We start from the raw sequence: 26,646 nt of genomic DNA on the forward strand, positions 1-26,646 counted from the left end.
TTTTCAATTGACCTGTAAAAGTGCAAGTCATGAGCCGCTCTATAGACAGCATTCAGCAGTGAAAACCATAAGAAAACAGTTGATTACACAAAGTAGTTTTAACTAATCTAGGTCTGAAAGAGTATTTAATGTTTATTTTAGCTTGAGTCTCACCTGATCCATGAGCTGATCACCCCTCTAAACCAGCTGGAAACTATTTAGAGTTGTTTTTCTTCCCCAGAATGAATTTTGTTTTGGGCCTTTAGCCAGATGAATCAGCTCATGGAGCCATCAAACTGATGGGAGGAGGGTGGGAATTCACAGCCAGAAGCAGCACTACCTGTTTTTGACAGATCGAAAATAAAAAAAATTAAAATAGATGACCACTGTGTCTAAAGCATTACCGCTGTCTCCTGCGGTCAAAAGGACACTTTAAACTCCAGTTCTAAGAGCTGCTTGTAGAAATGCTAGCTTGAATATTTTTGTTGAATAGAATATAACCAGATCGCTTGTTCAGCTTTGTGAAAAGACATTCTTATTATTCATGGGAAGTATGACAAGTCAGTTCATCAACTGGAGCTAGACTTTCTTTTTTTTAATATATATTTTCTGTAAAACCTGTAGCTGTATCCAGAGATTTTTATTTTTTATTTTTTTAAACTCCAATGTGACTTTTCTGGTAGGAGAAACCCACTGGGTGGATGATGACTGTGAAGAGATAAAGGCTCCTGAATGTCCAGCAGGGTAAGTGTTTTGCTTGCACCTGGAAAGGCAAATGCAGCAAAGCCAGTGGTCCCTAGCTCTGCCTTGGACCTCTGCCCACCACATTTCTGCACAGGCTCTGCCATGCAGGCTGAATGACTGTGGGTTGGATGCTTTCCTGGGTTTCACCATGTGTACAGTTAGGCTCATAATACTGTAGTGCGTTTGCCTTTATTCAGGCTCATAATATTGTCATGCATTTGCCTTTGAGCTGCTGTGTGAATAGTGGTGGATGATATTTGGGTTTGAACTCTTGGTCTTTAATCACCTGCTGCTGGGTTTGCCTGCTTCACTTACATGCATAGGGAAGGTAGCCAGACTCCTCTAAAGTCAGTGGAATGGCCTAGGTTGTTCTGCTTTCAGTAAAATTCAGGTTAAGCCATACATGAACACAAGTCAGGCCATTTCTTTTTAAATGGAGTTTTGTACTTTTAGCATTATGTTTTTAAATGAAAGGATTTCTAAACTGCAATGGGGTACAGGCTTGACTTAGTGAGGAATTAGAGCACATGAGTAACATGGAGAAAGTGAGTAACTTTTGAAACCATTTGCCTGTTATCCCTAAAGGTAAGCCTCTGCTCAGGTGCTGTGTTGGGTTGCAGCTCAGCCTGTGCTGAGTAACTGGCTGTTACTAAGTGTGAGGATTATCAGTTTCTCTTGGTCTGTTAAGTATGTAAAAGACTTAAGTATGTAAAATCTATATATAGTTTATAGACTATGAGCTATGTATATAGTTTATACAGTAACAGAACTTCTAGATTTCCTGGAGGCTCAGTGAGCAAGTGGAAATTTAAAAAACTAAAACTTTGAAATGCTTCTTTATATTCCTGCTGCTTTTGCCTTTAGCTTTGTTCGTCCTCCTTTGATCATCTTTTCTGTTGATGGTTTCCGTGCATCCTATATGAAGAAGGGGAGCAAGGTCATGCCCAATATTGAAAAACTGAGTGAGTACCTCTATTTCCTGTCAATAAATGAAAGACAGTCTCTTGCAGCTCAACTGCTTTCATTGTTTGTTGAGCAGCAGAAGGGTCAGCATGGAGGTGAAATGGCAGAAGTCTCCTTTAAATTAGGTGATAACAACCAGTGACTTGAAAGCACCCTGAATAATGCAGCACACAGCTGCTGCTGTGGGAAGTGCTGCTCCGAATCAGTGACCTACAATGTGGTTTTGTCAGCAAAGAAATTCATCTTTAGTATATGATACATAGTATCGTGCTTGCTTACAGGCTAGTTGGGAAGTGTCCACGAAATTTTCCACTTGATTCAGAAATGTCAGAGGTATGGATAAGTGGCTGCAGAAGCTGTACTTGGATGCCTGGTAACTGGCTGAAAACATGCCCTGCATTCATCTTCCGGGGAATGGGCATCCCCTTGGGTTTGTGGAGGACCAGGTGCACTGCCTATTTGAGCCTCTCTGTATTGCATGGTAGTTTCTGTGTGCCTATACCCTTGAAATGTGTTAGGTTTTTTCCTCTGTGTGTGTGCTGGCCCTCATATATGTGTAGCCAACTATGGTTGGGTTCAATGGTCTTGCAGCCTAAATGATTCTATGATGGGGAGACTGAGGCCACAAAGCCCAGCGTGAAACTGCAGCTTTGGTGTATTTATGACTTGAAATAAACCTGTGTTTTCTCATAGTGTTTCACTTAACAAGAGACTTCTAATGACTCTGGGTGGAGACTAGCTCAAGGAAAAAAATCAGTCTGTGGGAATATAGCTGGTTCTGTAGTCATCTGGATGCATTATTTCAATTGTTGTGAAGTACAAAGAGTACATGAGTAGATTTGCTACTGCCCTTACTGCTGACTTCCATCTGCTCTTAAGCAGCAGAAAGTTCATTTAAATTAGTTAAAATTTAACTAGTTTCGGCATCATTTTGAGTCACAGAAATAACTTTCTCTGGTTTTGTTTTCCATGTCTTAATAGCTTTGCTTCCTCATGTTTGCATTTGATTTTTCAGGATCTTGTGGAACACATTCTCCTTACATGCGACCTGTTTACCCTACAAAAACATTCCCCAACTTATACACTCTTGCTACTGTAAGTCCTGGGAAAGATTTTTTTCATGATAAAATGCTGCACTGGAGTAGATGTGTGTTATGGGGAGCAAGGTTTTAGAAAATACATATATATATATATATATATACACGTGCTATATATATAACTACTTCATTGTCCATTCTTTTTGGTATTTATTTTGGTATTTTTTTTCATTTTGAAGAAAAAGTACTTAACTATTTTGTTTTATTTTGAAGTGGTGAAATGGATTGTATCCCACCATTATACACTGTCACAGCTTTCCTATGCTTTCTTATACCTGCTTTTGCAGTTATTTGTACTGCTGCATAATTACAGGTCAAAGTTTTCCTAGGGGAAAAAAAAACCACCCCTGAAATGCTGCCCTGAATACAACCAGCAGTTGTTCCCCTGCTGGAGCAGCTGAAATCAGTGGGGCAGTGTGCAGCTGCTGTGTCTGGACACGGGGCTGGCCCTGCAGTGAGAGAAGCCATCGTGGTGCTGCGGTGGCAGGGCTGTCAGCCAGGCTGTCCCCACACCTGGTTGACACTGACAGTGCTCCCAAAGCTGCCATAAGGGACTCTCCTCCTGCAGCTGCAATTTTTCCCCCCTTCTTTTTTTTTTGTGCAGCCATTGCACAAATGTTTAAATGGATGAGACAGGAGCATATGGAAAAAGAATAGATTGGGAGGGGAGAGGCCTAGAGAAAGGAATTTTCTGCTCTTCTCACTGAATTGTTTTTACTGCAGGACAAATTGTGATATAATGCCATGGCTTTGGGTGACCTGCATGAATTTTTTTTTCTTGGAAATAAATTATCTAACAGAAGATAAAATATGATAAAATGGAAATGCTAAGTGTTAGTCTTGCAACCAGAGAATAAATTACTGTGTCCAGAAAGGGCATTCATGAAGAGGAACTGAAAGTACAAATTGATCTTCTTTTCCTACATTTATGCTTTTTCTTTGATGACCTCAAACTAAGTTTTAAACAGTGCGAAAAACTTGAAAGTGTTGAGTAACAGGAGTTTTTATTCTTTTTAGCACAATTCAATCATGTCTTACTGCTTTCATTACTACAGCCAGACTGAAATGTGCTTATCTGAACGTAAAAATCTTTTCTGGTGTGCAGCTTCAAAGATACTTATTTTAAAATAATTTAGTGGTATTTGTAGATAGCTATGAAGCACTGTATTTGTGTGTGTTAGGGTTTTACTAATTAATCTACTTCTGCACAAAGGGACTCTATCCTGAATCACATGGGATTGTTGGCAATTCGATGTATGACCCAGTGTTTGATGCCAGCTTCAGTCTTCGAGGGCGAGAGAAATTCAATCACAGATGGTGGGGAGGTCAACCAGTAAGTTTCAAATTCCCTCCTACTTCTTTCTTCCTCCCTCCTCTCCCCTCCCCCTGTGCTGTGGAACCTAGCCAATAATAATAATTTAAAAAAACATATGCGAACAATTTGTACCTAATCCCTACCCCCTCCCCACCGGCTGGCCCTCCGTCTATCAGTTTAATGTAATGTTTAGAGTTGGCTTTTGCTTTTCAGAATAATAAATCCATTGACTATGGAAAGGTGCTTGCACTGATAAGTATAAATTAGACACAGCTAAGACAAAACCCTCACTTGAGGCAGCAGTGTAACACTGTAATTTTGTTACTATGCCATAATGTTTCCTTTTCATTATGGGTTTCTCAGGTTTTTGTCCTAGTAATATTCTTGAGCAGTTTTAGTATAAATATTTTGTCAACATGGCATGGCATAATTTCATAATTATTAGTTAAGTCCACAAGTAATCACTGTTACCTGATTTACTGCAGAGGCTGTGGAAACTTGAGAATTAATTTCTGCCTTGAGCACAGCAGCAGAGGCTGAACTATGTCCAGTCTCTTGGATTAGTGTTGGACTTGGTTTGTCTAGCTCTGAACCCTTATTCTGGGCAAGGAAATGGAGTCCTTCCAAGTATTCTGTGTTACTACATCTAAGACAGCCCCCTTGCTTCTGCTGCACTTTCCCTGTTAGTGCATGCTGTGGTGGCTTGCTTTCACAACAAAAGTAAAACCAGTAAGTTTTGAGTGCGGGTAGCCAAGGTGCATGCACATTTCATTTCACTGATTGCTTAGGGAACTGTGGTTTAAATGCTCTCTGATGAATCAACCTCACAAAAGAGTGAGATGGTAGAGGTGCAGAAATTGGAAAGGGTTTGAGAACACCACAATCTGTCATTTCTGTTTGCTGAATTGATCCATATCATCCCCTAAATCTCTTAAAATAGAAATATCCCAAGAGGCTAAAGGGAGTTACTCAGACAGCTGTAGGCTTAGCAAGCGTGTGTGTTGTCTGCATGTGGTTTAGTCTGCAACAGATGTGAGAAAAGGCAATTTAGAGCTGCAGGCAGATGTGTGACAGGCAGATGTGTCTGGCTGTAGCTGAGCCAGAGTGAGGTATTTGTGCTGCTGTAAAATCTGTCCAGCGAGTGTAGGCACTCCCTTGGGTTACCTTTTGGCATGGGTGGTGAGGAAAAGAGAGAGTGAGAAGAGATTCCTACTATCTTTCCAGATGGAAGCAAAAAAGTCAGGATCAAAACTAGGAGCAGTGTAAGAGCAGCAGTGTGTAGCCTCTTTATCTCAGCTACCGCTTGAGCCACACAGTTAAAACCTGCTCCAATCTGGAGTTGAGCTTATAGAGAATCCTGTGGCTCAGCTGCTGTGGGACAACTCATTAAGCATCTGGAATTTAATTATGCATTGCAAATTTAATTCTGCATCTTACCTTAATTATGGTTAGGTAGGAGTTAGTGGAGAACTAATTGTTGGAGCTTCTACAAATGTCTCTACTTTTAAACTATGGTGTTGTACAGTACAGAAGTACAGTACAAGTCTATGAATACTTCATCACCTGCTGTGTTGTGTGGGCAACATTGTTAATTCTCACACCTATGCTACTCCATGGTATAAAAGATTTTCTGGATGAAATTTGTCATCTGAGAAGAGTTGAAGAAAGTTATGCAACAGTGAGCGACCTTATGCTGGATGAAATCCTCAGAGGATAGGGCGTGTGTGTATGGGGGTGTTGCATGTCCAAGTAAGGATGATAAAATAAACCAGTTGTTTTGAACAACTGTTAAAAAGGAAACACACAAATCATGTAACAAACTGGACATATCTTTGGAAAATTGGAGGCAAATGCACAGAGGAAGGATTGTAATTCAATCCCCATACACATAACATGGGGGAAACCTGTAAGTTGGGCAAACCTGATAGAGTGGCCACAATAGATGGATAAGGAGGTGATAGATCTCTTGCAGAAATATAAATTACACTCTCTGCATGTGCAAAAATTGCACCTTTGATAAGAGAACTGCAGATTTTTTAGAAGAGAAGATATTGTCCCTGTCTATGTATTGGTTAGATACAGTCAGTTTCTAACTCCTTTTTATAATTTTCTTTAAATATGACATTGACATAGACTGCCCAAAATAGCTGGGTATTGAAAGATAAGGCAGTACAAGTAAGGGGGTAGGAAGGGTTAACTGGTCTGCATGTCACAGGAATCCTATCTGTTAAATGACATATTCAGCTGGTTCTTTTTAGGTCCCGGGTCTCAAACTGACATACTCAAAACCTGCGGAGTGGGATATGATTTGCACAGCATTGGAAATTACTATTTTTCTGTGCAAGGCAGCAGTAAAAAGTGTCTTAAACTCCCAGCCTTGTATTACGGTTAAAAGTGCCTAGAAGAGAATGTTGTTTAATGTTGATAATCTTTGAAATACTTTATTGCTCCTGGAAACTGGCCTACTGTATATGTCCCTATGAAGATGTGGGGGGGATTGGTGGTCTTTCCTTTTTTCTGTCTTTAGTTGTTCTAATACTCAGCCTTTTGCTGGAAAACTGCCAGATTACCACAGACGTCAATGGGATTTGGCAGATGAGTGTCTGAATGCTTTTACTCCAGGAATTATGAGAAATTAATAGCATTAGGAAAGGGAGAGAAGGGGGGAGAAAGTAGCTTGGAAGTGTTTCAGGGTGCTGGTTATGGGACTTCCTGATTTAGTATACAATGTTGATTTATTATATAAGCTTAAAATCACCTTGTTTTCAAAACAAAAGTGTTTCATAGGAAACAGCCATAAAACCACTCCTCACACTGCAACAGCATCTTACAGAAATGATGAGCATCAGGGCCCATGGGGGAAGCCAAGTTTACTGCTTATTTTTCATGACACTGACATTCTTGTTTTCATCCCAAGTAACTTTAGGCTCTAAATTTAGGCCCCAGCTGTCTTTGGCTTCTGTTGAGCAGTAGTTTTCCATGTCTTGGTTTGATGTAGTGAGTTTAAGCTTACACTACAGACAATACATTGAGGTGTTTTAAAGTGATCTTTCATGATCTTTAGAAATAAGCCATTAGCCTTTCTAAGGTCAGTAGAGGTAAGGTATAAACTGCTGGTTGGTGGTTAATGGGGACAGAGAGGCTCCTTCACAAGGTAACCTGGCTTGGATCTGCGTTTGGGCCCAAAACATATCCTTCACTTCAGAAACATCGTAATTATAAAAGTATTGATGGATGTTTAGGGTGCCTTGTATGTAGCTTTAAATCCACTATCAACCTTTTAAAGACTGCAACCTTCAAAAAGGGACTATCTTGAGATGTTAATCTTTAAACATAGCCATGACATTCCTAGGTAGCAAGACAGCATATTGTGAAGCTGTCTTTGTAGTCTTCAAGGTATGCCTGTGTACATTAGCTATCATCACCCTGCATCTTAACTTGATATTCCTGATTCATCCAAATTTACATATTAGTATTTAGAATAAAACCATTGTTGGAATTTTGTTGATTTTGTCTGTCTAATAATGACAGGAGCTTCAGAAAGCTGTCATCTGCTTTTCCATCCTGAACAGGTGTTGCAATCACTGTGTTGATTTAGGGGTAGGGGAAGCAGAAGGAGAGATGTCTGTAATTCTGTTTTATAAGTATTTCTTTTTATCCAGCTTGAGCCTTGAACAAGCAACAGGACTCTGAGTCTGTCTATTTATTTTATAAACTTCTTGTACCAAAAATCTTCTGTCTGGGCAAGAAGGCAATGCTTATTTGCCAAGTCTGGGAGAACATTTGTGTCACGTAAGAAGTGTGGAAGGGGCCACTCTGCATTTTACCTTGTTAGCAGAACAAATTACAAATGGTGCAGGAGTGATATTAATTCTACATGCTTGCCCCAGTCTTGTACACATTTTTTTTACTAGGAAATGCTGTGACTTTCTCCTTCCCACCTTTGCCTGGATGTGGAAGGGATTTCCCATTGCTTCATCAGCCTTTGATGCATCTGACACGTCAAATATGTGTCAGCCTTTGTGAAGTTGTGGGCTGTTGTTTATTCATGGAAGATTAAAATCAGGGACGTGTCCCACTTGCTGTGCAGGTTTTCAGAGAAAATTCCACAGCTATCTTGAATGACTCTGGATGAAGTACTTGCACACCTGTGTGCAAGTGTGTCTAACAGGAAAAAGAAGGGAAATCCTGGGACTTCTGTGTTCTGTATGGTATTCATAACTGACCTATCACTTAGCCTTGTCTACTTTCCTCCATAAATAAAGGAGGAGAATTGTAGTCATTCAACACAGAGGGTATAAAAATAAAAGTAATTCAACTTACTTACAGGATATGTTTCATATATATCTAGGAAAGCATGTATACTGTTTCTTGGGACACGTGCCAGTGTACTAGGTTTGAATCTGATTGCATAATTTAACAGGTTTTTCTGTATTGGAAAAGCTAAATATTGTTGATATCCTGTGGTATGGCTTGAAACAGAGTGGTTGATCTCTTACTGTTTTTCAAATATTTATTCCCCTTCTCTATGCTTAAGCAAATTAATTCAGAAATATGGATTTTATATAGTTTCAAATACAATTGGGCTTGTCCCCTATGCAAGCCAAGAGTGGTGATTTGACATGGTTAAACAGCTGACTATAAAATTCTGACATATTAACAGTTAAACCCAATGTAATTGTGTATTGCAAATAAATTGCATAAGCTTACAAATGGTACTGACCTTGCTAAACAATAACCCTTATTTGCTTCTTAATTTCAACTGGTTTGAATGGACAAGGTTGAGAGGGCATCTGGTAACTTTTTTTCTATTCCACCCTCCTGCACAACTTGTAGTCTGCCTTGAAAGACAATGAATTTAACTTAAAGACAGTGAGAGGTGTTCACTGGTGATAAGACTGCAGTAAGTTTATCAGTAAACTTACTTTATAAGACTGCAGTAAGAGTTTGCTGCCAACATTTCTACTGGAGTTATTATCCTATAGCTAAAGTAGTAAATAAACTTGTGTGCTCTCATCTGTTGCTCCAGCCTATTGTCTAATTTTGCCTATTCACTAAGGAGTCTAGGTAACGAAGAATATTTCTAGTAGTGCTGAGGAATCTCGCAATATCTGTTTCTGTCTCAACTCTAAAAGATGCTGAGTATTTTATTTAAAGCTTGATCAATGCAAATAGAAATTCTTCCACCTCAGTATGGCTGCTTCTCTGCATGCTGAAAGACATCCACAAATGTATTGCTGAGTGTCAGTTTTAGGTATCATGGTGGATAGTGTTGGATTTTCTTAGTTTGGGTTTAAATAAATCAAAGGGCTGGCTGGTTTTGGGTTTGTTTTTTTTTTTCCTTCCCCTTAAAAAACAGAGGAGAACAGACATCCAGTAGTGGTTGTTTGTAAGCTTGAGTTGAATCGGCTCTGCCTGCCAAAGTCAGGATGGAGTCACTCAGACTCACTCAGATGTAGTAGACAGATAGGGGCCTTTTGATTTGCTGATTTTTGACTTCAACAGATCCTTGTCTTAGCTATTCATCTTATTTCAAGTGCAGCGGACACCTGTACTCATGTAAGCAGCTAATGCCAATGTAAATGGCTGCATTCCTGAGGTGAAATACTGGCAGGTGCAGCTTTTCACTCTCTGAAGTCTGGGTGCCTTTAGGCTGCACTTACTGCTCTTAGGACTGCACAGCTGGGAGTGATCTTCACTTACATGCATTACCCCATTGCAGACAGGTGTGCATGCTGTTTTAACTTGACGTTCATGAAGCACACTCTATGCTCAACAAGAATAAAAATACAGTGACCACTTTCTCGCAGATATGCTGGCTACCTTGGCAATGTACCAATGATCCAGTTATTCATCTGTCAGGATGACAAGTGTTTTACTTACCTGGCTGGACGGAGAGTGTCTTTTGGCACATTTTTAAAATCACTGCCTAAAATACGCAGGGTCAGAGGTGAATTCAGCTGTGCTAAGACAGGAGCAGCACAGGACATCTTCAGCTGCTGAGGATAGAAAGTGGCTGGTCTCATTTAGACAACCACGCAGACTGGACAGTTTGGGCCTGTGTGGGTCAAAGCACTAGGTAGCACTGGAGTTTGCAGATAGTAAAATCCAAACACAGAATTCCCTCAACTTAGTTTATTGGTACCTTCCCAGAGATACCTGCAAAATTATTTAGAATCTGCAGGAACACAAACATTTTAAAAGAAAAATGAATCTGCTGTGGGGACAATGGTTTTCCAAGTAGAGCGAGACAGAGCATAACAACAGTGGGAGCTGACACACATTTCATGCTGAATGTGTCTTTGACCTCCTTCCTCTGCCATTACTGGGTTTTTCTCTACGAATAAATCTGCAATGCAAAGGAAAATGTAATCGCTTTAAGTGTGGTCCCTTTTTCACCTGGGAATACCATGATGCACTAATGAATATGTAATGAATTACTGCCTTAATTAGACAGTATCTAGGCTGGTTATATACCCTGATGTGTTGACTTATGTGGCACAAACAAACATCCTTGCATTGCAGTCGTACTTCTGACTGCAGTGACATGGTCACTGGGTTGTAGGCACACTTCCTTTTCTTTCCTGTTCCCTTGCATCCTCCTGTGCCATCCCATCAGAGCTAGTATCCTGTGAAATTAAAATTTCAGTGTCCTGTGATACTCAAAACAACATTGCTGTTATTCAACTACAACCCCCAAATGCCTGTATAAATTCAAAGCAATTTCCTTTTTTTTTTTTTTTTTTTTTTTTTTTTTTTTTTTTGGCAGTTACTGTGCAGCCACATCATCTTTTGATCATTGTCACCATGCAAACTGAGTTGCTGGTGGAAGGCTGGGGCTGCACAGGCTGGGGGAAAGGGTTGGGGACTCCCTGTTTGGTGGCAGCTTGAGTGTGTGTAAATATGAACCAAGCCTGAAATCAGATTCTTGAGGAGAAGCATCTGAAAACAAAGAGTGGGCTCCAAACCCATGGCCATTCTGCTCCTGATCTTGCTGCATGTATTTAGGAAAACATAATTTCTGTAGCGTTACTCTGGATGTAGTTTTTACTGGAAAAGAGGATGCATTATCAAAAAGTTAGAATAAAATGAAAACAGATGACCTTTTATAGCTGTGATTTTAATTTAATTGGACTGAGTCCAGTCAGATTTGGTGGAATAGAAGGTGAGAGGTAAGGGTTGTGTCCAGGGCAAAGGAAAGGCAAATATGACCAATTTTCCCATAAATAACATGACAGTATCCAAATGTAATTGCTGTTAACTACAGCCTCGTTGTGCAAATGATCTTTCATTACTGTACCAAATCAATCTCAGTTAAGACTAATGTGTGAATTATTCAGGCATGACATTTGAACGATGTGTGTCCAGGTGACAGTTTATAAGTGCCTGTTTGAGCAAAGTAGAGGGACTTTGGATGTATTTTCAGAGTAGATTTAAAGTAAACAAAAAGCTGCAATTATTATGTAAGTCAGCTACATTTTGTCTTAACTCCTTATGAAATGTATACATTGCAGTATGCATAAATAGTGGGAGGAAATAATCTAGCTCTATACAAAGTGCTGGCCTTTAAGCCATTGCCACTTTTGAAATGAGTTTTGAGTAATTCGGATAGTTCCTTGCAAGAGAAATTTAGTTCTGTCGAGCTAAACTCATTGTTTGCTTTCCTTGATTGTGAACCTTTTTGATGTTCCAGCATTCTCATTCCCCTGCCTTGTATAGAGTCATAGGATAGGAAAGAGAAAGAGGGTGATAACAGGAGTATGGTATAGCTTTCATTAGAGAGAGATCAAACAAACCTATGTTTGAAAAGGAATAGAGGGGAAAATCATGAATGTTGTATAGAATTGGGAAGAGAAAGGATTAATAACCTGTTTCGAAGTATGAGGACAGTACCCTAACCCCACTGAAAACCAGGAGGTTTTAAACCAAGCAAAATTAAAAATACACTCATGGAGCGTGTGACTACGTTGTGGAACTTTCTGCTGCAAACTGATTTGTAGCTAGAAAAATAAAAGTGACTTGAAGGATTGAAAAAAGGGTTTAAAAATGGAGATTTTTCCATGATTTCCATCAATCACCCCATTGGGTCAGCCCAAGAAGTTCTTAAACATCTGTGTAGGAAGGTGTCTCTCACTGCAGTTTTAGCACCTAATCACTCTCTGTGGCCTTTTTTGTGTGCTCTCTTCTAACACATTTTCTGTTGATAGCTACTGATTGTAGGATGATTGGAAGAGGAACGTTTATGCAGCCACTGATTAGTGTTAAAGTATGTTCCTTTCTAACTGAGTATCCTCCAAAACCTGAATGCTAGAAGGGTCAGGTGAGTAGTGGCTTGGTTTTGAAAATTAAATTAAATGCTGGAGGAATTCATGACCACGAAACTTGCTTTTAATTAAAAGCAACATAGAGATTTAAGGGTGAAAGTCTACAGCACAGCAGCTGACCCACTGCTGCAGAGTTTGCATAGGTTTGTCACTCCACATTTTCAAATTAGGGCCAAGGCTGAAAACTGCAATTTTCACTTCTAGGCTAAGGGTAGAAGAATGTGTCATGAAAATATTTTCTTTTGATTTCAGGGAGTCATTAGAGATCTGAACACATTCTAATCCTCTTATATTTTCCTCATTAGATTTGGATTACTGCAGCCAAGCAGGGGGTGAAAGCTGGCACGTTCTTCTGGTCTATGTAAGTACCTTCTGTTTTCTGGAGATTTTTTTAACTAATAATAATGTAAGTGTTTATTAAGTTGTTTTCCTTGCTCTAAGCGTTCAGTAGGTTGGAGACTACCTGTAACCCTGTAACCTGTAACATTCATTTGTGCAATGTTTCTGAAAACTAAAGCTGATGCTTCAGTTTACTGCTTTAGATTCATGCACTGTCTTTTAACAGTTGTCTAAAGAAAAGATGTGTGACTGTGTGAAAAATGACTTTCACTTCAAAGTGTGTTTTTTGCTTCCTTACTATTGCTAGCAATGCTTCTTAGTCCTCTGAGTATGGAAGACTCTTATTGTGCTTTTATGTTAATTGACATCACCAGTCTAATTGACTTAAAGGTCTGATTCATTCATTTTACAGTAGTCTCTCCTTTGAGCAAGATATCAAATTTCCCTTTACTAAGAGATGGCGTTGAGGATCTTTGCTGTTTGTTCTCTTTTTCAATGATTCCACCTTATTTTCCCTTGTCCCTACTGAAATGTATCTTTACAACCAAAAATGAATGGATTTTGATAATTTTTGAGGAATTCATGTAGATCAGTCTTTTTATTACAGCTTCTGGCAGGATTGCGGGAGCAAAGAAATGTTTAAGCTACAAGACTGAAGCAATAAGGGGATTTGACTAATTTTTTGTGATTCCTTTGGAAATAATACGTTTTACTGTTCTAAATATCATAAAGCATGTGGAGGGAATAATAAAACACACCACAAACTGATGATAGGTTTAGGCTTGCAGGATAAAATCTGACAGCACTCCACTCTGGTGCTCTACCAGCCAAAGAAATGAATGTGATTCCTAAGCTCTATAGCTACCAGTCTACATAAACACTGCGGCCAATGCCTGCTTGGGGATTTAGAATGTAAAAAAGGTAGCCAAGGACAGGTTGTATGAATGGCACTAGTAAGGGAGTGAGGCAGTCAATTTGTGTATGATTGAAACATACATGCCTTAAAACTGCATTGTTTCATTCAGTACACAGAATATTTTTGGAAGGATTTTCAAGCAGACTTGGGACAATGGAATTTTCAAAATATTTTAGTGAGAAATGAATTATTGAAATAATGGAGGTTTTTTCATATTGCACAAGTAATAAAAATATAAAATTAGACAGTTCCCTGAATTATTAATTCAGTTTAAATTTTTGCCTTACTTGCAAATTTTAGTATAAATTCTCATTTTTATGGTTTAAGTTCTTTGTGTAGTTGGAGACTGAGGACTGCTGTTTGTCTACAAGGCATTAAAAACTAAGGTATTTCCAAATGGCTGCTGCTATCTCTATTTCTCTGCCAGAGGTTTCCAAAGAGTGCTGAATTCAGTTTCTTATGGTGACTGATGGTGGTGTTTGATTCCTGTATTGGGATTCTGCTATTGATCTAATGGATTCTGGACTGACTGTGCTATTGTATTAAAATGACTGTGTGGTCACTGGCCTGCAGAGCTTTTCTAAGATGAGATATTTGCAGCTTTACAGCTGTTTCTAAGGTTAGTCATTCTCGTAGCATGAACTTGGCCTCAGCAGCCAGGTGAGAATGACAACCACTGTACGAACAGTAAAGTGGGATGAGTGTGTTCTGCAGAGTGAGAAGCTGTCAGGGTTCAAGCCCCTGTGCTGCTGGTCTGGTGTTTCAGATGGCTCCGTTCTGATCCACACCAGCCTAGCCCTCAGTGGCTAATGTTAAGGCAATGGGAATTTTTCCAGGGGCTTGAAACTGGAAAAAGGAATACTACCAGAGCAGGGTGGTTTTTCAAACTTGGACTGATGTGAGCAATACGGTGGATTTTACCCATGCCAGCTATCCAATGGCAGCATACACAAAGGTTCATCTGGGTTAAAGCCATCAGAATGGGTATTATATTCACTCTTGCTTAGAAGAAGTAGATTTACTGCTTTGAGTTCTGACTACATTTGCGAACTTTTCATTAACTTTCTTTTGGAGTATGTAGACCTTCAGGAGGTCTGATGTGATTGTTTGCAAATTAAGAATCAGGACTAAGCAACAAAGAAGATACAGCATGCTAAAAGCAAATTGTGCTATTGTGATACATTATATTCACATTAAATTCAGTTCAATTCAGTTCGAATTGCATTTTGTTGATGCATTTTGTATTCTGTGATAACGAGGTATGTCTTTGTATTTTGTGGTCCAGTGTCATCCCTCATGAGCGGAGAATATTAACAATACTTCAGTGGTTAACCCTTCCAGACAATGAAAGGTAATTCACTTGTCATCTGCTGTTGGATAACTGCTAGTTTGTCTTGTCTTTATAAATAGCTGGAAGAGTGAGCAAAAGTTTAATTCTGAAATTTGTTTTTGTCTGTTACAAGCCATCACTGATTTAAGGATTCGCTTGAGTTTTGTGTTCAGTGTGAGTTCTTTGGGATTTGGGTTTTTTTTGTTTTGTTGGTTTGGGGTTTTTTTCATACCAGCTTTTAACCATCAGCAGGTTGATTCTTCCAAATAAATGTATGGTATGAATTTATTTCTTACCGAAAAGCATGTAGTTACACGGATTAACTTGGATTGTTCTTATCCTACTGAGCCTAATGTGGTTTAACAACCTTACAGGCCATGGCAATTGTAGAACTGAACACTGAGCACTAGGAAAATGTTAAGATTTTAATTATGAGTGGGTTTTACTACACAAATTCCCACATGCTGCTGCAAGGCTTAGCTGTTGTGATTTTTCCTACAAGCTTTAGAACGAGCATGTGTCCTCTGATGGCCCCCCATGTGCCTCCTTGCGTGAATTCTTGGGTTTAATAAAGCTGCAAAACAATTAATCATACCACAGAAACAAAGAACTGTTAAATAACTGTAGGATTCTATGACTGAGAAACAGTTGTCTTTTTGCAGAGCTAAGTCTCATTGGAAGGCTGACTCAATTTGGCTTGACCTGGCCAGCTTGTGTTTCTGTGGTGTTGTCAAAGGAAAGTTAACCTTTCTTTCTTTCAGGCCTTATGTTTATGCCTTCTACTCTGAGCAACCAGATGCTGCTGGCCACAGATATGGTCCTTTCAACTCAGAGGTTAGCACAGAAATTTTTTTTCTACAGAAAAAAATATTAGAAGTCATTAATACTGTTTTTCCCCAAAAATATTGATGCTCGTCAGGAGTAACATTTTTAGCAACTTTGTTTTCACCTGTTTCTGCAGTATGCTTCCCCTCTGCCAGAAAAAAATAAGTTATCTTTTATAGGATTTATCATCTATAGGATTTATCATGTAATTCACTTCTGGGAACTGCCAGTGCCTTTCAGGAGACTCTTTCTCGGGGTGATATGATAATGCAAATGGAAAGATTTATTTGGCAAAGACAAGAGTATGTTTGTGTGCAACAGCATAATTTAACTTTCCTGTAACAGTTTGTCCTTCTGAAAGGTAGTTAAAATATAATACAGAAAATACTGGGATAAAGTGCAGAGAAGAAAAAAGCTTTCTTTAAAGCTGACAGCCAGCAGTAGCCAAAGTAATAATTTGAGTCTGCCAGGAAATGTAAAAGGCTGCTAGTTCCAGTTTCATATAGGCCCTACAGGGGTTCAGAAAACTTTTCCAATACTGTTCCCTCAGGACCATACTGTTGAGTTTGGAAAAAGTTTTAAAGCACCATAAGGCATTTTAATGAAAAATTATGTGCAACATGCTGCAGTAGTTTAACCCCTTGTTTGACTTTGTGTAGTTGGCTGGGACTGATGGGTATTGTTTCCCCTGACAACACTGTCCAGGTGACAAGAACTTAATGGACTTTTATGGGACAGGTGGGGAGGGAAAGTAAATGCTGTACCCAGATATGCTGCTTTGAGTGGCTGGGATCTGGCATTTCCAGTGATGTCTGACGTCTTGCAAAGGTCCCCTAGTTTCAGTGCAAATGCATACCAGCAGCTTCCTATCACAAGATTTCAGGTTATGTAAAATTTTCAAAGGGTAAGCAAATGTTCGCTTCAAAGCGTGAGGAGTGTATCAGATGCCTGCCCTCTGGTAGGCAATGCCAATCTCCTTGAGCAGCTAGGTACCAAGCAGTAGTTTCTTATTTGTTTGGTTTACATCTGGTGGCTGTTCTTGATGAGAAGAGAGAGCAAAGAGAAGCAGATTTAATATTTTTTAGTATGGTTGAGTTATTTGGGTTGTTTTTAAACAGTTTGCAGCGGTTATGAAATTGCTGTGGGTAGCAGCCCTGTTGGAACAGTTTGAGCCATGATCCTAGAGCAGTGGGTGTGAGGAATTACTCCAAATCAGCACTGAAGAACCGTGTTAGATGGAGAGAAGCAGTCCTTTTTCTGGATATGCAGGGGTTGAGATGTGCCAACACTTGCTAAATTGGCGGACATGGGTATGTGTCCATGTTGTCATTTGGCTCAGAACAGGAGTTGTGTCTGATTCAGTCAGGCAAGGCAATCAGACACAACTGATTGGTAGTGAGAGCTCTCTGATTAAACAATGTATTTCTTAATAATGCTTTATAGTTCCTCTTGGTGAAATGTTACAATTACTGTATGTGCCTTATGATTGAAAACTCTTAATTTTATTTATCTGGATATAGCCACTTCCTTCTGAACAGAATTGTGGAGCTTTTTTCCATGGATTTAAAAGGGGAATACTAAGATGATGACTTCGAAAATGTTCTTTAAATTGTGGTGTTTAACAAATCTGCTTAGCATCTAATGTGGTAATCTAGTTTCAGGTTAATTAGTGTGAATTAATTAAATTGAAGTGTAAAAAGTGAAGTGTAGCAAAGTGTTCATAGTAAGAAAAGTCATTTTAAAAGCAAAAAGCCCCCAAAGGCTCCTCCTGTATGGGGGTTCTTGTGGATGGTTATCTGAAGGATGATCTCTAATTGCAACGCAAAGCTTTGGCTCTTTGTAAGTGGGAATTAATAGCTTATGAGAGTTTTGCAAATAGATAGTTTTATATGATTTGTATTAAACACAAGAAGACCATGAAATCAATTTTTAGCAAATTGAGAACAGATGAGTTAGCAGAAGAGCATGCATGGGTTTGCAGTTCAAACAGGGGACCAAATTTTGTGAATGGAAATCTAAGTAAACGAATACAGCTGTGTAAGTACACAGATGCTGAGGTTTGCTAGGGGCCTGGTTTTGGGATAGAAAAGCTGGAGGGAAGTATTTTATATTGTTTCTTTTGACACTGGTTTCAGTATAATTTTTAGGTGCTATGAAATTTACATCATCTGGAAGAAAGTCCTCAAAAGGATTCCTTTTGATACCAAGAGCATGACTTCCCTGTGAAATAATTTTTTTCTTGTACACAGCTGGCAGCAGTTAGACATTTTGAGTATTACTGGCCGTTTTTCTTCACGCAAAGGCAGATCAACCAAACAAAGTTTGAAAACAAGCTTGTAACAACTCTGAGTTATATTTACAATGGGCTTCTTATTTCTTCTTTTGAAGAGTGAATATTTCATGCTGATTTTTCTGACTGCATTAGTAGTTTGAGGTATAGTTTTTTGCCTTGAAAACCTCCAAATCTTGATTAGAATAAAGTGAATTTTTATTTGAGCTTATTATACCAAATAATGTTCTAAATTTATTTTAAATGTATAATCTTAGAAGTCTAATGGCATCCAGATGGCTCTTAGATCTTTCTAAGACACGCACAGCAGCCTAGGTGCAGAGTGTCTTAAAGCAAAGGGATACACTTAGATTTTTATTGGTGATTTGCCATTTAAATACGCTTAAAATTTATTGGTGAATTGCCAGTGTTTTTTATATAAATTGAATTGATATTATAGCTAGTCTCCACAAGTGTAACTTTGCATATCCACTAGCATGAATTTCAGTGAAAATGAGTTGGTTGTCTAGGTTTGGGGGTGTTTTTGTTTTGTTTGGTTCGGTGGTTTGTTTTTCTTTTTCTTTGGGGTGGGGGTGTTTTGTGGGTTTTTTGTTGGTGTTTGTCTGTTTTCTTTAAAAAGATTTTAGGAGTATTTCAGTGGGTTCTATTATGTTTCCAGGAGCAGTTATGGGAGTTATAAAATATATGCTTGCTTTTGATTTACTTCTGCCTTTTTTTTTTTCTTTCCCTCTGTGCTTCTGCAGTTGAACTCTGGTAGGTTGGTCCATCCAGGTCAAGAAGCAAAGCTTTGGCTGGCTAGTTACCCTTGTGATGTTACAGTTTCCTTCTGTAAGCAGGGAGGGATTTGGTTCCCTCCTCCATAACTCTGTTCTGACTCTTCTCAAGCAAGACTAAGAATTGGCTGGTTAATAAGAACTTGGCTTTTTTTTTTTTCCCTAGCTAACTTTTTTTTTAAATATAAAATATTTTAGAAATATACTACCATAAGAGCTCTAAAATACATTGAAATCTGGCAGTGCTAAGCCGTTTCTGCTGCTCCTCTAACATGCTGTCTTGAGACAGTCACTTCAGTGTTCAGACCTGGGTCTCCCGTGCTTGTCTGTTTCTGGCATTGTGGAGCTCTGTCTGAGCTGATTCACAGACAGTAAAATGAGAATCCTTCCTTTCCCTGCCGCTCCTCTCATCAGGACTGCACAAAGCTTGAAGCGTTTTAAAAACAGAAAACTCTGGTGCTGCTTTATTAAAATGCCTTTCTGGAGAAAGACGAATGAGAGTGGACTAGAATCTCCTTTCCAGCTGCTTGCGTTGGAAGCAATGAAACAGCATGGCAGATGGTAACATCCCCTTCTTCCCCTTCCCTGTTTATGGAGCTCTGTAACTCAACAACTGGGAGAAGCTAAGTAAATAGAACTTAAATAGCATCATAACTCTCCAACTCTCCCCCAGCCCACTCAGCGTGCTCCGTTGCAGACTGTGGTTTATCTCCTGGTAGGTGTCACCCATCAGCTCTTCTCATGCCATCTCGAGCAGTGCCAAGAGCCTGCGAGTTGTGTTAAAGTCAGTGGGAGTGGGACAGTTTAAAATTAGGAGCAAATTGATTAATGGGATAGTAGTTTATTCTAGCTAGATCTTGGGGGTTTATTCCTTGTATTTTTTTTTTCTTCCACAAGTCTATCCTAGGTAATTGTGCGTTTAGGAGCAATAACTACCCAGTGAGATGCCACACTGAAACTTCTAGGAAATTAAATTCTCAAAATGCCCATAAAGCTGGTAATAAAGCAGGTAGCAGCACAAATTTCTCATGCACTGCCCCCAATGTGCCCCACTCAGCTAATTTGAAGGATATGAGCTCCATGTTAACTGAGTCTCACCTGCATAGGTCTGATCTGCAGATGCCCAAATAGTGGCAAATGGGGTTCTGGTGATTTCAGTGAGGTGCAGGGTCTGGCACAAAATACTGGTACCTGCTAGTGCTATGGATGAGCACAGGTACTTGATGCCACTAATTCAGCCAAAACATTGGAGTGGGAAACCTTGAAGAAATCATTGAGACTGGACAGCCTCTAATGGTCATATTTGAACTGTAATTCAAGTGAAATGTTGCATTTCCACCAGTACTCTACCCTGGACATTCATTAACTTGTATGCAATGAATTTTGCTGTAATTGAAATTAACTTAAATCTCAATATTAATGGATTAATATTTGATAACTAATACCCCCTATATAACTATGTATTTTCAAACACAGAAGCCCCACGTATCTTTTGAAACACCAGTTTAATTTGCTTTTATGCTGTCTGCTCTTGTAACTGCTGTTCCGCTTTCAGTACAATTTGGTGAATTCCTCCTTAAAAAGGGGTAGATCCTAAATTGTCCAAAAGCCTAAATATTTGATAAGGCCATAGATTTATGCTTCAGGATTATCTGGCACAGGTAGCTTTACTGTCTGATGTGAGCTGAGACAGGCTTTTTTTCTGAGTCCAGACATCTCTCCCTGCCAGTACAGGAGAGTAGTTATGGCTCCCCTCTTACTCCGCCTAAGAGACCTAAGAGAAAGCTTCCTCCTAAGAGGAGACAGGAAAGACCAGTTGCAGCTCCAAAGAAAAGAAGAAAAGTACATAGAGTGGATCAATATTCTACGGAAACTCGTCGGAAGAAAGTAAGTTCCAAAAATTTATGATGCAAGTGCCACTTTTTAGGCACTACGCTGTCTTTTTTTTTTTCAACTTGGGAGTTCACTCCATGCTTCAGGTTGGGATTTTGCAGCCTAAACTTTTATAAATGTACTGAAGGACCCAAAGGAGAGCAGGCAAACCAGACCATGCCTTCTGGGAGCTCGGTGTTTTTCTTGCTTCAGACTGTTTGCATTAGGGAAAGTTGTCTTTATAATCTCTTTATATTTTAAAATCCAGCCATCAGCTGGAGGCAATGTCAGAAAAATCTGTGCGGATATCCTACCACTGCTGCTAAACCTTCTGAACTATTCCAAGTTCTGCAATATGTTGTAGTCTCCGTAACTCCCAGTTCATGAGAGAGTGGTGATTATATGAGGTTTTGTGTCTAGTCGTCATGGTTGTGGAAATGTTGTGAAAATGTGAGTAATAAAATCTGAAAGGGAAAGAACATTGTTTTAAAAATACACATTTTAAAGTCATTTTGTGACTTCGGAGGGTAAGGAATTTTATTGCAGGATTTCTGAATGGAGTGTTTGCAAGAGATGGTGCATAAGGAAAACATCAAATAGAAATTGCTTTATTAGGAAAAAGTGCAAGTGGATGAAGAGTGTTCCTTAGTGTACTGTCTTTATCCACCTGGCACTAACAATCTCCTTTAAGTTGAAGTATTTCTCCTTTAAGCTAGAAACAAAAGCCTTTACACTCCACAGTATCCTACAAGAGCCTATAAACATTCTTCTCAAGAGAGATTTTGTAGGGATGTTTTTTGACTTGTTGCACAATTCGACTTTAAAGAGTTATTCTGAGATGCATTATTTAAGTGTAAAAACACGGCAGACAGGGGCATGCAAAAAAAAAAAATCATGTATAGAACCCTAGGAATTTTCCAGGGTACTTCTAATGTTTTAAGATTTACCTGAGAGGAGAACTAATAACTACTATGGATAATACTGCTATTACTCACTGATTTGCCATTCCAAGCTGACATGAAATAGAGTAGAAATAACATTCCTAGGGACATGAACATATGTTGCTCTTTTTTTGCCTTTCTTTCTCTGAATGAAAAGGTAATCCAAACTTACCCCTAAATAACGTTTTCTGATAAGTCAGCTGTGAAAATTTGACATCATTATTTCAGAAAAAAACTCCTACCATTATGTAATAGTTGCCATCATATCTGCAAGTTAATGTTTTGATGCTGTTTGACAGCAATGAAACGCAGTACAGGATGGATCCTACCAATTATTTAAAAAAAAAATTAAAAGTAAGATTCTTTCTTTCTTCCTTTCTTCTAATCAGATTTCTTCTATGGGAAAACTTGTGAGAGAATCCAGCTGTTTTTTGTATGTGTAAGAACCCACACCCAGCACTTTCAAAATGCCACAAAACTCTTTATTGTAGCACCATCCTAGAGATCCATGTATCTTGAGAGATAAAATGGTTCTGTACAGTCTTCCAAAGTCTTGATAGTAGGTGAAGAAAGGTTTATGCAACAGCTTAATTTGTTTGCCAATAAATCTTTGTAAGTTACATCTGAGTGGTGCTGTAAGAGGAGGTCAGAGTGCTGAAGTGAGGGTAGCTAAACAGAACTATCACTTGAAGTCCTTGAATTATTGTTGCTCTATCTTTTTATCATCATTATTATTTTTTAAAAGAAGACTCAAGCTTGCTGACAAAAGTAAACATTAATGGGAAATCTGTCTGGATTTCCAGCTTCCTTGAATACGTTTTGAATTCTGAGTAGAAGTTTATTTCCTTATATGATTGACACAATATAAACAGACTTTCATAAAAATGGAATTCCCATTTGTAGAAGAAACTTTTTGTATTGGAGAGTGAAAGAATGCTGAAACAGAAAATTTTCTTTTTTTCTGAACTTGAAGGTTTCAAGGTTTTAACTTAAGTGACTACTTAGGATTTCCTGAATTAAAGGATTTCAAAAAGTTACCCTTTGTCTGAACCACTTCCATATGTTGCAGAAATTGTTCCTCCTGTTCCCCACCGTGATTCCTTCTCCTCTAAGTCCTTTCTCTGTGTATTTATAGTGCCACATGGGAGTTGACATTTCCTGTATCGTAACCCAGCAGACTCATTTAACATCTATCCCTTAATGACTTAGGCAGAGGGAGAATTTCTGAACCATCTCTTTCTGGGTCACACTAACATGGTGTTTATTTTAGAAAATTCTGCCAAAATCTATTTTTTTTCTCATCCAGAATTTGTTATCATTTTCTTTGTCATTAGGAGGATTTTTTTATTGTGGATACTTGAATCAGCCAAATCAAACAGACAAGTGAGGAAGTTACCATCTAGTGACAACAAATGCTTCTTAAAATCAAAACAAAATGAGCCCTCTGCCTAAAATCTTGCTTTTTCCCTCTCTGTGCCCTCTGGTTAAAAAAGTTTCATTTTCTTAAGGCTGAAAACATATTCATTCCTTGTCTTGATTTTTTTTGGTTTTTGGGTTGTTTTTTTTGTGGTTGGGGTTTTTTTGCATGTGTATTTTTTGTTTTGTTTCAATTTTTTGTTTTGTTTTGTTTTTTAATGAAAAAGAAACTTAAATGAAGAAATCACAGTACAGTATCTGTGCCCTCTGGGGCCTGCTGACAATTTTGCCAGAACTGTCATTTGAGCTGTTGGAAGCTCTTGGCTTTGAAGCTGAAGAACGCTCCCTCTGAGCCCCATGTGCTACTCAAGTGACGTGCATGTTGTCCTCCTGGAATCAGATGTCCTTTGAAGTAAATTTCATTAAGTGACTTGGCATGTGAATCCCAAGTCTAAAGATTCATTTCATGTTCATTTTTTGACTAAACCGTTCACGTAAAATACTGTTTTCTTTTAAAAGCACTGCTTTCCATCTGTAAGAAACAAACTGAACCCCAAAGTCACATGTGTTTTTCTACTATCTACACATTGTTTTACCAACTGTACACATGTTCATGGGAGGCCTAGGATCAGCCATAAAGACTTTTTGCTGTCTTGTGTCAGCGTCTCAGCAGGGTTTTCTCACGATGAAATCATGGTGTGGATATACAAAAGGAAATGGTACAACAATTGTAGGAGTAACAGCTCAGCCAAGGCTTTGCCTCTTGACCTGGATGATTTTCCCATCAGAATTTTGCCAGAGGACCCCCATTTGGTAGAAGTAGGAACTGCTTAACAGAATTAACTTTCTTTTTCTTTCCAAATATTTATACAGATGATGGTGAATCCCCTGAGAGAGATTGACAAGACAGTAGGACAACTGATGGATGGACTGAAACAGTTGAAACTACATCGATGTGTCAATGTTATATTTGTTGGCGATCATGGTAAATTTTAAGCCATAATGTTTCTCAGAAGATAAATGCTTAAGCAATGTAGCTGTAAATATAATAGGTAACCTAAATCAAAGTACCATTTAAGATATATTTGTGCTGATCTTTTTTCTGGTAGTTTAACTCCTCAAAAAAGCCAGCTGGACTGGCCACTAAGCTCTCCTGTTAATTGTCATGGAGGAACTTCTCTTTAATAACAGTGATCTGGATATTTACTTCTTTACTCAGAGCTTTTCAAATCTTGGTGTTTCTGATATCACATCCAAGTGTAGCTCTTGCATGTATTGGAGGGCTATAATTTGCCTAGAGTAATCTTCTTGTCAGTTTTTATGGAATGAAAAATTTAATAGCCTTGTTCTCCTGTACATGAGAAGAATAGGACTTTATACTGAGGCATTTCCATGGCAACTAGTGGGTCAAGTTATCCTATTAGAAGACTGGAATATCTTTCTTATGTCTATGGAATATAAGACTGTGCCCTGCTTAGATGTAAAAGTCATCAAAATAATGAGGAAGGAGGTAAAAAGATATTTCATGGTCAGATGGAATCACCTAAAAGCACAGATATTATTTGCCAGGTTTTTTTCCTTCAAATGTTAGAATAAACTTTGCAGTATAGGAAATAGTAAATATTAGCAAAGATAAAAAGAAAAAGGAAGTTTTATTAAAGGAAGACCTGGGCTTGCATAACTTTTTAGCGATGCCACCAAAGGTCCTTTTCTTTTTAGATCTTTATTCCTGACAGTCTCACATGAACTGCTGTGTCACCAATAAAATGGCATATGCCTCTTTTCTGGCAGTGGGTACAGAAGGGTAAGGGTCAGGAAGGATTTCCAAGGGTGGCAGGTTTGCTGAGTACCTCCTGTGGCTAACAGTACATTCCTCCCCACCACAAGTATCTGCAAGAGAAAATTGTTTATCTGCGGCTGCCTTAGAACAGACCACCAACAGACAATACCTTTTGTGTGCTATTCCTCTTAAAATCATTTGTTTAAAAAGAAATAATCCCCAAAGTAGTACATTAAACTAGAAACAGACTTCGATTTTTCCATGAGTTTAATTTGGAGATGAGTCAATGCGCTCATGGTGTATGTGGTGACTGTTCCTATGATGCTGTGACTGATATTTCTCTCACACAGGCACTCCTAGTTTGAGTCCTACCGGTGTATTTTGTTGGAATCAGATGTCTGTAAAGAGCAAGATTAGTCATCCAAAAGGAAATAATACACTGGGTGTTTGGAGTCTCCTTTTTTTTGTTGTTCTGGAAAATGTGTTTATTTTCAGGGTAGTTTAATTTTGCATTTGCTTTCCACAGGGATGGAAGACACGACTTGTGAAAGAACTGAATTTTTAAGCAACTATCTGACTAATGTGGATGATATAATTTTGCTGCCTGGATCTTTAGGGCGAATTCGCCCTAGGTCTAGCAATAATCTAAAGTGTAAGTTAATTTAATTGTACCTCTTATATTCTGAGAACAAGACTCTGTTCCTTCCTTGAAGTGATGCTGACCAAAGGGTGTAAGTTTGCAGGGTGTTGGCCGGAATTTCAGAGGGAATCCCACTGAGGACAGCTGCTCACACCCTTTCCAGTCGGTACTTCACAGACCTCACAGTGGTAGAACTGTCAAGGGGAGAACTTAAATGTTCTGGGTTAAACACCACTCTTCTATATCAAGGAGGAATGGAAACTCCAAGCCAGTTTCACATGCCAGTTTACATGTCATTGTGAGTTTATTCATGCACTTTTCTCCTCTGTCAACAAAAACTGTATTTGGACGATCTCAGCACTGCACAGCTTGGATATAAAAAAAGAGCGTCTGGTACATTTTATGAGCTAATAGGAAAAAAGTGACTTAGTAATTTTGAATTCAGTAGTTTTATCATACTGCTGGCATAGATGAGAAGTCATGTGGGTTGCTAAACAGCAACAGATTAAAGATGTTGAAGGATATAAGGAAGATGAGCATGTGCATTCGGGGCCAATGTCAGTAAAACTTGTTGCTATTTTGAACCATGCTTTTAGAAGTTTACCCTGACAGTGTTTGAGATTAACTGATCTTTGACAATAGCTCTCAGGGCTCAGGAAGGAGTCCTCTAGTGAAACTCTAATTTCAAGCGTTACAGACCAGCTGCCCTCCTTTTGCCTCCAGGGCAGCAGTACCAGGGCAGGGCTTGTGCCACCACTCTGTCTGCTCTGGTCCAGCGTGTGAGGGCAAACATGGCTTTGCCAGCAGTTTAAGCTACCATGCAAACTGTGTAACTCATAAATAAACCATAAGTACCTGTGTTTATTGCACCATATGCTTCCAAGAGGGACAGCTTTTGATAAGAGGGGAAGATCAGATAGCTGGGATAGCCAAGTGTTTCCTCACAATACTTCAGATATGCTCTGGGCAAGGACAAATTTCATAGAAAGATCCATATTTGTAGATTAAATACTTCCAGAATATTAGCAAAAATTGTAAGAATGTGGTAAAACATCCTTAATACTGATTTGTGTGTACATTTATTTTACTATAAACTTTTACT

The 26,646-nt window shown here is 38.8% G+C and overlaps 1 protein-coding gene across 1 annotated transcript in view; it reads left to right on the top strand.

The window, feature by feature from the left end:
• The window catches only part of ENPP2 (ectonucleotide pyrophosphatase/phosphodiesterase 2), a 71,780-nt gene that overhangs the window by 25,470 nt on the left and 19,664 nt on the right, over positions 1-26,646 (top strand). The window contains 9 exon segments of the mRNA XM_066176907.1: positions 663-723; positions 1,588-1,685; positions 2,702-2,781; positions 3,997-4,116; positions 12,728-12,783; positions 14,963-15,028; positions 15,769-15,841; positions 23,998-24,109; positions 25,431-25,556. Coding sequence (XP_066033004.1) covers positions 663-723; positions 1,588-1,685; positions 2,702-2,781; positions 3,997-4,116; positions 12,728-12,783; positions 14,963-15,028; positions 15,769-15,841; positions 23,998-24,109; positions 25,431-25,556 — 792 coding nt within the window.

This window comes from Chamaea fasciata, unplaced genomic scaffold (genome assembly GCF_029207755.1).
Source record: "Chamaea fasciata isolate MVZ Bird 193981 ecotype frontalis unplaced genomic scaffold, bChaFas1.0.hap1 SCAF_1, whole genome shotgun sequence".
NCBI lineage: Eukaryota > Metazoa > Chordata > Aves > Passeriformes > Sylviidae > Chamaea > Chamaea fasciata.